General features: G+C 35.1%; 1 protein-coding gene across 10 annotated transcripts in view; it reads right to left on the bottom strand.

Annotated features, from left to right (window-relative positions):
- Positions 1-14,365, bottom strand: part of PHKB (phosphorylase kinase regulatory subunit beta) — a 227,997-nt gene that overhangs the window by 99,989 nt on the left and 113,643 nt on the right. For all 10 annotated transcript variants that reach the window (XR_015145436.1, XR_015145437.1, XR_015145433.1 and 7 more), the window contains 5 exons: positions 10,787-10,882; positions 9,439-9,636; positions 7,578-7,635; positions 6,703-6,780; positions 4,630-4,788 (listed from right to left, as the gene is read on the bottom strand). Coding sequence is in view for 5 of the 10 variants with exons in the window: in XM_086350564.1 (XP_086206690.1) it covers positions 4,630-4,788; positions 6,703-6,780; positions 7,578-7,635; positions 9,439-9,636; positions 10,787-10,882 (589 nt within the window). In the remaining 5 variants the exon portion in view is untranslated. The remainder of the gene's footprint in view (positions 1-4,629; positions 4,789-6,702; positions 6,781-7,577; positions 7,636-9,438; positions 9,637-10,786; positions 10,883-14,365) is intronic.

Genomic DNA, 14,365 nt, shown 5'->3' with positions numbered 1-14,365 from the left:
TTCCAAGTATAGTATACAGAAACTTATGATTCTGATGTTAAAATTCTTGTCTTAGGTTTACTATTCCTCTTCCAAAATATGTTTTATTTAGCTTAATATCAACAAGGCTTCTTTGTATTCATGATAATAAGATGGAAATAAAATTCTAACTAGAGACAACCTTAGCAACTTGACTTGATTCTAAGAAAACTACTTCATGTATAGATTTTTTTTTCATGTGTAGATTTTTTTTCTTTCAGAAACTCATAGCAAAATCTGTATAAATAATATCAATTCCTTATCAAAGAACTGTCCCTTTAGAGAAGAACAGTTTTTAACAGGCTCTTAAATTAGCATTAAGTAAATATGGAGACCCAGAAAATACAGTTAGGAAATGAGCAAACTGAAAACAGTAATAGCTTAATTTTCTCTTCTTTGGTTAGCTTCTGTTTGCTCCTATATATCATTTTTTGCATGCATGCTCAGTCACTAAGTCATGTCCGACTCTTTGTAATCCCACGGACAGTAGTTGACCAGGCTTCCCTGTCTGCGGGATTTCCAAGGCAAGAATACAGGAGTGGGTTCCCATTTTCTTCTTCAATATATCATTTGTGTAAAGCTTTAATCGGGAATCTGGACTTTGAAATATTTTCCCCTAGTGGAATGTAAAAAAAGAAACCAAGATGATTACTCTTACAGCACCAAGAAATTCAGGTTTTAGGCAGTAATGCTAAGAACAGCAGAGACAATAACAGTGTTTCACGCAGTAAGCATTTCTTCTGGTGCAGGTGTTTACAATCAGCCTGCTTCACAGACTGTTTGCCATAAAAGAATTCTGACTAATATGATAACCTTTTTAATGGAAACACTAATAATGTTAAACATTTTATCAAGGAATGGCACAGGCAGATGCATAAAGCCTTTCTGTGTTCATTAAATTAACCTTCATTTCAGTGTGTCCAAAGATGCTTAGGCTAAAGTTTTAGGACAAGCTGAAAAATAATTCTTCAAAAGATTATGAATAATGGCCCCATTATGCCTCCCCCTTACTGAGTAAACTGCCAACATGTATTTATTGGAAAGAAGAGAACTTTGATATACCTGATTTCTTTTGCAAAGTGGATGATAGAGCTATGACCAAGCATGGTTGTTATACTAAGTCAGAATTGTATTACATTTACAAAAGAGACTACAAGTTTCCATAGCCTTCTGCTAGGAACCTATACAGTAAGCTAAATGCAGCGCCTAAATGATCATAGTGGTACCCACACACCTATTTGATTTTCTTCCCAGAAAATGTCCATCGTCATTCAGTGCAATAGACATATTAATATACTTTTACACGATAAGAAACTCCAAGATGAAAACTCCCAAACTCATTCTATAAGGCCACAGTCCCTTGATACAAAAACCAGACAAAGATTTCACCAAAAAAAGAAAATTACATGCCAATATCACTGATGACCATACATACAAAAATCCTCAACAAAGTTCTAGCAAACAGAATCCAACAACACATTAAAAGAATCATACACCATGATCAAGTGGGGTTGACTCCAGGGATATAAGGATTCTTCAATATGTGTAACTCAATCAATGTGATAAATCACATTAACAAATTAAAAGATTAAAAACCATATGATCATCTCAACAGATACAGAGAAACCTTTCAACAAAATTGAAGATCCATATACAATAAAAACTCTCCAGAAAATTGGCATAGAAGGAACCTACCTCAACTTAATAAAGGCTATATACAATAAACCCACAGCAAACATTATTCTCCCTAGTGAAAAAGTGAAAGGGTTAATCTCTAAGATCAGGAACAAGACAACGGTGCCCACTCTCACCACTATTATTCAATATAGTTTTGGAAGTCCTAGCCAAGGCACTGAGCAAAGAAAAAGATATAAAAGGAGCCCAGAGTGGAAAAGAAGAAGTAAAACTCTCACTGGTTGCAGATGACAAACATCTATACATAGATTTTTTAATATATTTTTTATACATGTATAGATGTTTTTCTATACATAGAAAACCCTAAAAAATGTCACCAAAAAAACTACTAGAGTTAATCAATGAATTTAGTAAAGTTTCAGGATACACAATTAATACATGGAAATCCCTTGCGTTCCTATACATTAACAATGAAAAGTCAGAAAGAGAAATTCAGGAAATAATCCCATTCACCACTGCAACAAAAAGAATCAAATGCCTACAATAAACCTACCAAGGGAGACAAAAAAGCTGCATATAGGACACTATAAGACAATAATGAAAGAAATCAAGGACAACACAAATAGATGGAGAGATATACTGTATTCTTGAACTGGAAGAATCGATATTGTCAAAATGACTATGCTGCTCAAAGCAATCTACAAATTCAATGTAATCCCTATCAAACCACCAATGGTATTTTTCACGGAACTAGAACAAAAAAATTCACAATTTGTATGGAAACATAAAAGACTGAATAGCCAAAGCAATCCTGAAAGAGAAAAAGAGAGCTGGAAGAATCAACCTTTCTGACTTCAAGCTATACTACAAAGCTATAGTCATCAAGATAGTATGGTACTGGCACAAATACAGAAATACAGATGGATGAAACAAGATAGAAAGCATAGAGATAAACTGATGCACCTATGACTATCTTATTTTTGACAAATGAGTCAAGAGTTTACAATGGAAAAAAGACATCCTCTTCAATAAGTGGTGCTGGAAGAACTGGACAGCTACATGTAATAGACTGAAATCAGAACACTTCCTAACACCATACACAAAAATAAAGTCAAAATAGATTAAAGATTTAAATGCAAGGCCAGAAACTATATAGTTCTTCCCTGATAGTTCAGTTGGCAAAGAATCTGCCTGCAATGCAGGAGACCTGGGTTCAATTTCTGGGTCAGGAAGATCTGCTGGAGAAGGGCTAGGCTACCCACTCCAGTATTCTTGGGCTTCCCTTGTGGCTCAACTGGTAAAGAACCTGCCTGCAATGCAGGAGACCTGGGTTCAATCACTGGGTTGGGAAGATACCCTGGAGAAGGGAAAGGCTTCCAACTCTAGTATTCTGGCCTGGAGAATTCCATGGACTGTACAGTTTATGGGGTTGCAAAGAGCTGGACATGACTGAGTGACTTTCACTTTTATTTTTAGAGGAAAACATAGGCAAGAAGATTCTCTCTGACCCACCTCCTAGATTAATGGAAATAAAAACAAAAATAAACAAACGGGACTTAATTAAACTTAAAAGCTTTTGCACAGCAAAGGAAACTATACACAAGATGAAAAGACAACCCTCATAATTCAAGCAAATAATTGCAAATGAAGCAAGTGACAAAGATCTCAAAAATATATAAGCAGCTCATACAGCTGAATATCAGAAAAACAAATAATCCAATCAAAAATGGACAGAAGACATAAACAGACATTTTTTCAAAGAAGACGTACAGATGGCCAGTAAACACATGAAAAGATGGTCAACATCACCCATTGTTAGAGAAATCCAAATCAAAATTACAATGAGGTAATACCTCACACCAGTCAGAATGGCCAACATCAAAAAAAACCCCACAGAGAATAAATACTGTAGAGGATGTGAAGAAAAGGGAACTTCCTGCACTGTTGGGTGGGAATGTAAACTGACATAGCCATTATGGAAAGCAGTAGGAAAATTCCTTAAAAAACTAGGAGTAAATCTACCATATGACCCAGCAATCCCAGTACTGGGCATATACCCTGAGAAAACCACAATTCTAAAAGACCCATGTGCCTCACTCTTTAGTGCAGCAATATTTACACTAGCCAGGACATGGAAGCAACCTAGATGTCCATCAACAGATGAATGGATAAAGAAGATGTGGTACATGTATACGATGGAATATTACTCAGCCATTTAAAAGAACAAATGAGTCAGTTGTAGTGAGATGGATGAACCTAGAGCCTCTGATACAGACTGAAGTCAGTCAGAAAGAGAAAAACAAGTATATTAATGTGTATATATGAAATCTAGAAAAACGGTACTGATGGACCTAGTAGAGAATGGACTTGTGGACACAGCAGAGGAAGGTGAGAGTGTGACAAACTGAGAAAGAAGCACTGACACAGGTAAACTAGCATGAGTAAAACAGTGGGAAGTTGCTATACAACACAGGGAGCCCAGCTTGGTCCTGTATGCTGACCTAAAGGGGTGAGATGGGGGAGGCGAGGGAGGCTCAAGAGAGAGGGGTGGGTGTGTGCTAAGTTGCTTCACTTGTGTCTGACTCTATGTGACCCCATGGACTGTAAACCCCCAGACTCCTCTGTCCATGGAATTCTCCAGGCAAGAATACTGGCGTGAGTTGCCACACCCTCCTCCAGGGGATCTTCCCCACCCAGGGATCCAGTCTGCATGTTATGTCTCCTGCACTGGCAGTTAGGTTCTTTACCACTAGTGCCATCATACATAATTATGACTGATTTGTGTTGTACAGCAAAAACCAACATAACATTGTAAAGCAATTTTCCACCAATTAAAAAAAAAAAACTCCCTCTTAACAAGGCCTCTTAACAGCATGATACACCACCCAAATCCAAAAGAAAATGCCAACAAAGACATACTTATTTCTAAAATCTCGATAAGGGAAAAAAATAAAATTCCCAGTCTTCTTCACTTACCCAGGAGTTTTGCAATGACATAAAGGGCTTGTCCCCAAAGAAACAGTTTTCCATCACGGCCACAGTTGCTAGGGAATCGCTTCTGACTACCAGGGTTTCTTTTTTCATGCTCTACAAAATCAGCTGGCACATAATAGTACTTTGGTATGACAGGATAACCTATGGAATTTAAAAAATAAGTATTTAAAGTATAACAAAATCAGTGTCCTCCCCAAATTTTCCCTTCAAAGACAGAAAGGTTGTCCAATAGAATATAGGAAAATTTGACTCTTTTCAGAAATTCTCAGTCAATAATGTGGGAAAAGTTTCTTTCCTTTAATTGGAACAGCATATGTTATAAGTTAGTCAACTTATAATATAAGTTGTACATAATCTCTTCTAACAACATTTAACACCTTTAAGTGAATCAATAAATATAAAGTATGCAAATATTTAGAGCTACAGAAGAAGCTATTTGTAATAGGATTAGTCTGTGGAAGCTTTACAAATGAGATACTATATAATCTTAAGTGAAGAATTATAACCCCGAGCAATTGCTGAGAGCAAAGAAATCCCCATTTTAAACATTAAGCCCATTATTTACCATTCAGTATCATTGAAGAGAAAAAAATCCATCTTCCTCCCATGACCAACCCATTTAAAAACATTTTTTGGTAGAAACTAAAAGTGATTTAAGACTAGAATCTCTGTGGATGATTTCAATAGGGGGAAAACCAACTTTCTAATAGTGCTACAGAAGACTTCTTGTATCATCAGCCCACAGTGAACTTAATTTTTCTAATAATACTGCACAGATTTCTGTAAAATTTGCTTCTCTATTCATGAACCAATCAACAGTGATACCTCTGTCTAAAACCAGTAAAAAGGTCTAAGAAACACAGAGAATAGTTTCAACATCACCCTTTCAATAGGATGAAGCCTAAGTGTGATACACAAACTATTACCTCAATGCATCAATGATTTTTCACTGAATACTAAAAGACCTGATTCAGGGATTTTAAATATATTCATTACAACATTCATTACATTATGTCTCACATTGGACTAGAGGTTATTTGGAGCATAAAGACAAAAATAACTTGTTTTAAACATTAATATTTATTTGAAATTCAACGTTTTCCATAATCATTTTACTACCTTAACATTATAAATATCTTAAAGGGTGAGCACATAATATAATGACTCTAAGATATTTATGGAAAACCCCGAAGAATATCATAAACTTCATGTAAGACAGGAATGGGGCCTACTGCTGTGATTGCCAGTTTTTGCATCATGTCTGCAAGACCATCCATTTTTTTAATCAACACACCACAATTTTGAAGTTCCAGATGTTGTTATTTTAATAATCCATCCAAACACCAAAGATATCTGGAACTTTTCCTTTGGAATTTTTTTTGAGAATTAGTTTTTGATTCATACAGAAAAATCACTTATGTTCCTTTATGGTCCCTGCTAGTGCTTAACTGAAACCAATACATTACTCATAAGCCTGGACCTTCTGACCATTTCTAAAATAGTAAATCCATTATCAAAGAATGACATTTAGAACTATGGCAGACATTTATTTCAAAATAATGTGTAAAAAGCCCTGAAAAAATCTCCAAAGAGGAGGCCAAAATACTCTTGGCAGTGGTAGGACTGTTAGGCCAGAGCGGAGCCTCCCTAAGTGGCCCTCTAAAGGGGGCAGCATTTGTAAACAAAGTATTTCTGGTGACATGGATAAAAATTAGTCACTTTTTATTATCATCATATTACATACAGTGAAGGAGGTTCACAGTAGGTAACAGATGAAGAACCCTGCGCACCTGGCAAACCATTGGGTAGTAACTATAGCCATGACCTCGTAAAATTCATCTCCATCTCCATCTTTTGTCTAATGAGCTCCTTTTATAAAAAACAAGTTTATTAAACAAGTTAAGAGATTATTCATTCTAATCCATTTGCAGTCCCATTCATTTTTTCAATTGAATATATACTGTTTTGTTTAAAAGGCAATCATTTATATACTTCAAAGGAACATTAAGGAAACATTGGTAGAAAGACTGTCTTGAAAAAGCATCCCAACTATACCTTCTGTGGTGTGATGAAGTACTGGAGTCAGAAGATCCTGATACTCTTTTACTTGCTTGGGATTGCCTCTAAAAACACCTAAAATGTAAAATATAAAATCCAATAGCATTTGAGCTCAATAAGCACCACAGAAATTTTGCCTTAGAAAAATTACCCCAATTGGAATTATTTTGGTAATTTTATATGTAAATAATAAAATGGAAAAAGGTAAAGCAAATAAATATATATGATAGTTTTCTGGGACACTGATTTTAGAAGATCATGTTAGCATTTAGAACTAAAAATTGAATTTTAATTGCAATTTCTCTGTTCTTCAGTGTAAATATTATAGACAGACACTCACAATGTCATAAATTGCACTGTTCATAATTCCTATGCATAAAAATTATTTGTAAAGATGAAAATATATTTATATCATTTTTAAAATATTTCAAATATTTTTTAAATTCCTTAAATGATTTAACATTAACTCAGAAAGCAGAAGGGTAAGTGAAAGTGAAAGTGTCAGTCACTCAGTTGTGTCTGACTCTTTGAGACCCCATGGACTGTATAGCCCTCCAGGCTCCTCTGTTCATGGGATTTTCCAGGAAAGAATATTGGAGTAGATTGCCATTTTATTCTCCAGGGGATCTTCCCAATCCAGGGATCGAACCCAGGTTTCCTGCATTGCAGGCAGAGTCTTTACCATATGAGCCACTAGGGAAGCCTTAAATGATTTAACATTAACTCAGAAAGCAGAATAGCATATAAAAATGTAAAGTAGTTAACATCACTAAGTGCAGTCTATTTTGCTAGCTGAAAGGAGTCATACTTTATTTCTGCTCTTCTTTAAACTACTTATATCCTACAGTTTAAATTTCAGGAGAAAAACTCACCATCAATCATCATGTAAAGGAAAAATATGGGAAATTCACATTCAATGCCATCAAACAGCTAAAACAGAAAATAAAACATTAAAAATTTCATGAACAATTATATTAGAACAATGACATTAATTAGAACACTTGCATCATAGGAAAGTTTCTTGTAATAAAAAAACTGGACTGATTTTATAAGTACTTCTTTAAAAAAAAAATTTCTCAGAATTCTTATTATTCAAAAACTCATTCATTTATTAATCCATCACACAGTAGTCATTCATTCAGTAATATTTACTTAGTAATGCCAGGCATCACTAAACAGAGGGCTATGGATATAAAAAGATAGAAAATCTGCCCTAGTGGAGAAACAGGCATGTAAATAAAACAACTGCAGCACATTACAAAATGTCTATGTATGGTATATATCAAGAGTCAAGAGCATGAAGCATCTGAGCCTGCCCAGGGTGTCAGGAAAGGGTTTATAGGAAAGGAAATGCTTCAGTTAATGCTTGATGAGTTTCTCTGGGGAGATGAGCTACAGGAACTCCACAAAGAAAAAAGAGCAGTACAAACTAGAGATGCATTAAAGGGCAATGTTTGTTAAAGAAACTAACAGCAATTCTGTTTTCCTGGAACAAGCAAAGAAAAAGTAATGAAAGCTGAAGTCCAACTAGGACTAGCTCAACTAGTCCACAACTAGAACATACCATGCTCTTTAGAAGTGACGACAAAGACAGAGGCAACAGGAGGCAGGTAGGGAGGGGTTTGGAGTTTTTTTTTCTTTTTAATGATTTTCAACCTACCCCATGAAAGCATAGTCTTCAGCAATGTGAATGGATGCTTACTTTTCTGGGAGGTTTTATAATCTTCTGGGAAGCTTAAAAACAGCTAGAATAAACGCAGATGTAGGGTATGTATGCATGCTCAGTCACGTCAGTCGTTTCTGACTCTTTGCTACCCCATGGACTGTAGCCCAACAGGTTCCCCTGTCCTGGGATTTCCCAAACAAGAATGCTGGAGTGGGTTGCCATTTCCTTCTCCAGGGGATGTTCCCAACCCAGGGATCAAACCTGCGTCTCCCATGTCTCCTGCATTGCAGACGGATTCTTTATCGTTGGGGAAGCCTCACTTTGGTGGCGGTGGAGGAAAAAAAGGAAAGTGATTTACTCTGAGATATTTGAGGCTTGAGGCTACACTCATGCAATAGAATCTCCCATCTTGAAATATCTTCATTCTTTGAGAACTTGTCCATGTTCTCAATGGAAAATGATGGATGAGGGATCAGAGGACATTTGGCAAGTATTTAAGAAACGGACTCCCCAAGGGTCTTTTACTGAAGTAGCAGGCAGTTACTACTGTATATGTGTTTGAAATACAAAATCTTTAAAACTAAACGTTTAGAGGAGTGTATTTTAGAGGGAAGTGAGTAAGTGAAATAGAAAAAGAGCATCTGCTTAACAGATTGAAAATTAGATCACAAATAGATATTTTCTATTATCTTAGACAAATGGTATAGTAGGCAGGCAAAATTTGAAAGCTCAAAAGAAAAATTACTCACTCAATGAATCAGCATGGCCCAGTATGAGCAAATGGGCCTTCACACTAATGTTTATCAAGAGTTTACTATGCGCCAAGCACAGTTCTAAATACTTTTATATACATTCATTGATTTAATTCTTATAAAACCTCCATAATATAGGTACTAACATTATTTTTACCAATGAACAATATTATATACAGAGAGGTTAATTAACTTGCCCAAGGTCAGACAGCTAATTAGTGGCAGAGCCATAACTCAAAGCCAAGAAGTCTATCTCCTGAAACAGTGTTTTTTGATCATTCTGTTATGCTATCTGATATGGAATATTTTTGATACCTTAATTTCAGCTGGTTTGTAGTAGCGTCTGTTGGGATCTTCCAATGATGTTCTATATCCATCTCTCAAGAAACGCTTAAATCCATATTTTCCTTTTAATTTTCTAATCACTTTATCAAGCGTCTGGCTAAAGAGAACTTCATCATCCAAGGCAAACGCAGGATAACTGATGCAGGGGAGCAGGGCAGCATCTGTGTTCTAGGGGCAAGAAGAAAAAGAAGGGAATAGAAGTGCCTATAGTGATATGATCAGCACAGCCCAAGAAGAACCACAGAGATGAAAAGCCACAAAGGTTATCTAACTGACAGTGAGACTGCTGTGCTTCAAGGGACAGACAGGTGTTTATATGGCATGGTTTAGTGAACCTTACGAAGGAGATAAAACTTCATGCAGTTATAAGAAGTATTTTCAAGGTTCAACACTGGACTCAAATTTTAGTATATTACATCACTGTGTAAAAATTTTCACCAATAATTAATCATTACAACTAGTTTGTCATAACAATTTGTTCATAATAGTGAAAACCAGAAAACAATCTAAATGTCCAACAATTGGCTGAGTAAAGTAGCAGCCAATAAAATTTATATTATAGAAATGGTTACTACACAGAAACTTGTCCATTCAAAGAAACAGGTTATCAAGCATTATGAATAATATTCCTCCAGTTTTGTAAAATAAAAGTATTACATGTGTATATAAAAATACATACAAATCCAAATGTATCACCCTAAGATTATAATTGAATAGTGGAAAATGAGTGGATATATTCTTATTATTTGCTTGTTTGTAAACTCTATTTGTCTATCATAATCTTCTATTACTTCTATAAAATAGTTATCTTAAAATAACTAAATTATTCCATTTGGGGTGTTTTCAAGAATAGAGCCCTGAATAATCCCTACAAAAACTGGCAATCAGGTACTATATAGGCATATAAGAGTTTATCAGATAAAGAAAAAGGTGAGTAGAATGAGAGAAAAGAAATAAGGAAAGCAATTCTATTCAATAGAAATTTAACTTACGAAAAATATCTTTCTACATTTCTAATATATAATAAACATGACCAAAAAAAAATTCATTTTGGTATAATGTTACTACTTCCTCAAAAAGAAAAAATACATATATAGTTCTCTACAGCTCTACAAAAACTGAAAGAACAGAGCAGCTTTCTCCTCAGCTCTGCTCACTTCCTGAACACGATCTCCACAGGCCAGAGTAGTGAGTGGCAACACTCTCTCTTCTTACCTCTTCTACCAACCTCCAACACTTTGGAGCACTTTCTTGGATAAAGAAAAAAACTACACAACAATCATAAACAACGGTTCATATTATTATAAAAGTATCTCACATGAGATCTTGATTCTCTGGGTAACAATGAGCACAAAGTCTGCCGGTTGCGATTGTGGGCATCGATATCCACAAATATAACTGACCAAGAACAGCCCTGGAATGAGAGAGAAAAAAATTGTCCTATATTAACAAAAAAGAACTTGTAGACAACTGGGCAATCTGACTGAACTAAATTTCACATTATAAATCAATCTTACCTTAATTTACAAAAATAATAAAATTAAAAATACAAAGACAAGCAAAGAAAAGTTTACAAAAATATTAACATTGGTTGCATTTGAGAGTGGCATTACAGAAGATTTTAATTTTTTAAATACCATCAAGTATTTCTCAGATTTCTTGCAATAATATACTACTTTTATAATTATAAAAAATAAGTGTTATTATTTTTTTTATATGCTCAATAGAATATTTATATGAAAGGAAAAAATGGGATGCAAAACCAGGCAGTATGGCTCCAGAATCCACATTATATTTTCCCCATCCTGTCAGTTTTCTTATAAACCAAAATGTATTTATTACCACATAACTAATAAAGGATATTTCTTTTAATAAAAATAAAAAATAGTTTAGCTAACACTTGTAACAAGGAATTAAGAACTAATTTGGATTCACAAAATCTGAATTGTACAGACCTAGAGCAGAAAAAGAAATAAAAAGAATCCAAATTGGAAAAGAAGAAGTAAAACTCTCACTATTCGCAGATGACATGATCCTCTACATAGAAAACCCTAAAGATTCCACCAGAAAATTACTAGAAATAATCAATGACTATAGTAAAGTTGCAGGATATAAAATCAACACACAGAAATCCCTTGCATTCCTATACACTAATAATGAGAAAACAGAAAGAGAAATTAAGGAAACAATTCCATTCACCATTGCAACGAAAAGAATAAAATACTTAGGAATATATCTACCTAAAGAAACTAAAGACCTATATATAGAAAACTATAAAACACTGGTGAAAGAAATCAAAGAGGACACTAATAGATGGAGAAATATACCATGTTCATGGATTGGAAGAATCAATATAGTGAAAATGAGTATACTACCCAAAGCAATTTATAGATTCAATGCAATCCCTATCAAGCTACCAACAGTATTCTTCACAGAGCTAGAACAAATAATTTCACAATTTGTATGGAAATACAAAAAACCTCGAATAGCCAAAGCGATCTTGAGAAAGAAGAATGGAACTGGAGGAATCAACCTACCTGACTTCAGGCTCTACTACAAAGCCACAGTTATCAAGACAGTATGGTACTGGCACAAAGACAGAAATATTGATCAATGGAATAAAATAGAAAGCCCAGAGATAAATCCACGCACATATGGACACCTTATCTTTGACAAAGGAGGCAAGAATATACAATGGATTAAAGACAATCTCTTTAACAAGTGGTGCTGGGAAATCTGGTCAACCACTTGTAAAAGAATGAAACTGGACCACTTTCTAACACCATACACAAAAATAAACTCAAAATGGATTAAAGATCTAAACGTAAGACCAGAAACTATAAAACTCCTAGAGGAGAACATAGGCAAAACACTCTCTGACATACATCACAGCAGGATCCTCTATGACCCACCTCCCAGAATATTGGAAATAAAAGCAAAAATAAACAAATGGGACCTAATTAACCTTAAAAGCTTCTGCACATCAAAGGAAACTATTAGCAAGGTGAAAAGACAGCCTTCAGAATGGGAGAAAATAATAGCAAATGAAGCAACCGACAAACAACTAATCTCAAAAATATACAAGCAACTCCTACAGCTCAACTCCAGAAAAATAAACGACCCAATCAAAAAATGGGCCAAAGAACTAAATAGACATTTCTCCAAAGAAGACATACAGATGGCTAACAAACACATGAAAAGATGCTCAACATCACTCATTATCAGAGAAATGCAAATCAAAACCACTATGAGGTACCATTTCACACCAGTCAGAATGGCTGCGATCCAAAAGTCTACAAATAATAAATGCTGGAGAGGGTGTGGAGAAAAGGGAACCCTCTTACACTGTTGGTGGGAATGCAACCTAGTACAGCCACTATGGAGAACAGTGTGGAGATTCCTTAAAAAACTGGAAATAGAACTGCCTTATGATCCAGCAATCCCACTGCTGGGCATACACACTGAGGAAACCAGAAGGGAAAGAGACACGTGTACCCCAATGTTCATCGCAGCACTGTTTATAATAGCCAGGACATGGAAGCAACCTAGATGTCCATCAGCAGATGAATGGATAAGAAAGCCGTGGTACATATACACAATGGAGTATTACTCAGCCATTAAAAAGAATACATTTGAATCAGTTCTAATGAGGTGGATGAAACTGGAGCCTATTATACAGAGTGAAGTAAGCCAGAAGGAAAAACATAAATACAGTATACTAACGCATATATATGGAATTTAGAAAGATGGTAACAATAACTCTGTATACGAGACAGCAAAAGAGACACTGATGTATAGAACAGTCTTATGGACTCTGTGGGAGAGGGAGAGGGTGGGAAGATTTGGGAGAATGGCATTGAAACATGTAAAATATCATGTAGGAAACGAGTTGCCAGTCCAGGTTCGATGCACGATGCTGGATGCTTGGGGCTGGTGCACTGGGACGACCCAGAGGGTTGGTATGAGGAGGGAGGAGGGAGGAGGGTTCGGGATGGGGAACACATGTATACCTGTGGCGGATTCATTTTGATATTTGGCAAAACTAATACAATTATGTAAAGATTAAAAATAAAATAAAATTAGAAAAAAAAAAAGAATGATCAAACTAAATGAATTTAGGTATCTAGAATTTCCGATATAAAAACTACTTGATTAAAATATGAAGACAGAAGAATCTCAAATAAAAATGTACATAATACTTGCCGTTATTCACTATGTGTAAGGCAATGTGTTTTGTGCTTCACATGGATTATCTCGTTTAATCTCCTTATGTGGACATTAGTGTCCTCATTTTACTGAAAATGATGCTAAATCTTAGTATAACAGAAACAAAGGTTCAAAATTAAGTCTCTGACACATAAGCCTTCATCTTAAGTTCTACATTAGGTAATTTCCCACACTAAAAATTATCTTTCAAGTAAGAACCAAAAACCTGAATAAAAAAAACCAAGTGAACATAAGAACCAAAAGCTTTAATAAAAAAACCAAATGTAACAAAAATGGTAACTGGTCTCCTAACCAAGTTAAAAAAAATTTACTCCTTAGCCATTAGTGCTTTCCATCTTCAATAGTACAGCAGTTAAGTAAACATGGCTTTGTCCTTTTATTAAGAACCTAGATATTTTGAAAACACAGAGAATGAAATTGGAACACAGAGACTGCTTCCATTATAAGAGAATACTCAGAAAAAAACATGAGAAGAGGAAGAACACTATCACAAATTTTATGTTGCTTCATTACCTTGCTCACCAATTTCAAAGATGCATTTGCCGTGAAGATAAAATACACTGACTGAAATACAAATCTAGCTCCTAGAACCAAATATCACACTCACTCTGTGTATGAATATGGGTTAACAGGAAAGTGTACATAGTATTAGCTCACAAACCAAAACGAT

This window comes from Bos grunniens, chromosome 18, assembly GCF_055505025.1.
Source record: "Bos grunniens cultivar Pamir isolate PY7600 chromosome 18, Bosgru_T2T1.0, whole genome shotgun sequence".
In the NCBI taxonomy this organism is placed as follows: domain Eukaryota; kingdom Metazoa; phylum Chordata; class Mammalia; order Artiodactyla; family Bovidae; genus Bos; species Bos grunniens.
Note: the sequence above shows the minus strand (reverse complement) of the source record. Positions and strands in the feature narration are given on the sequence as shown.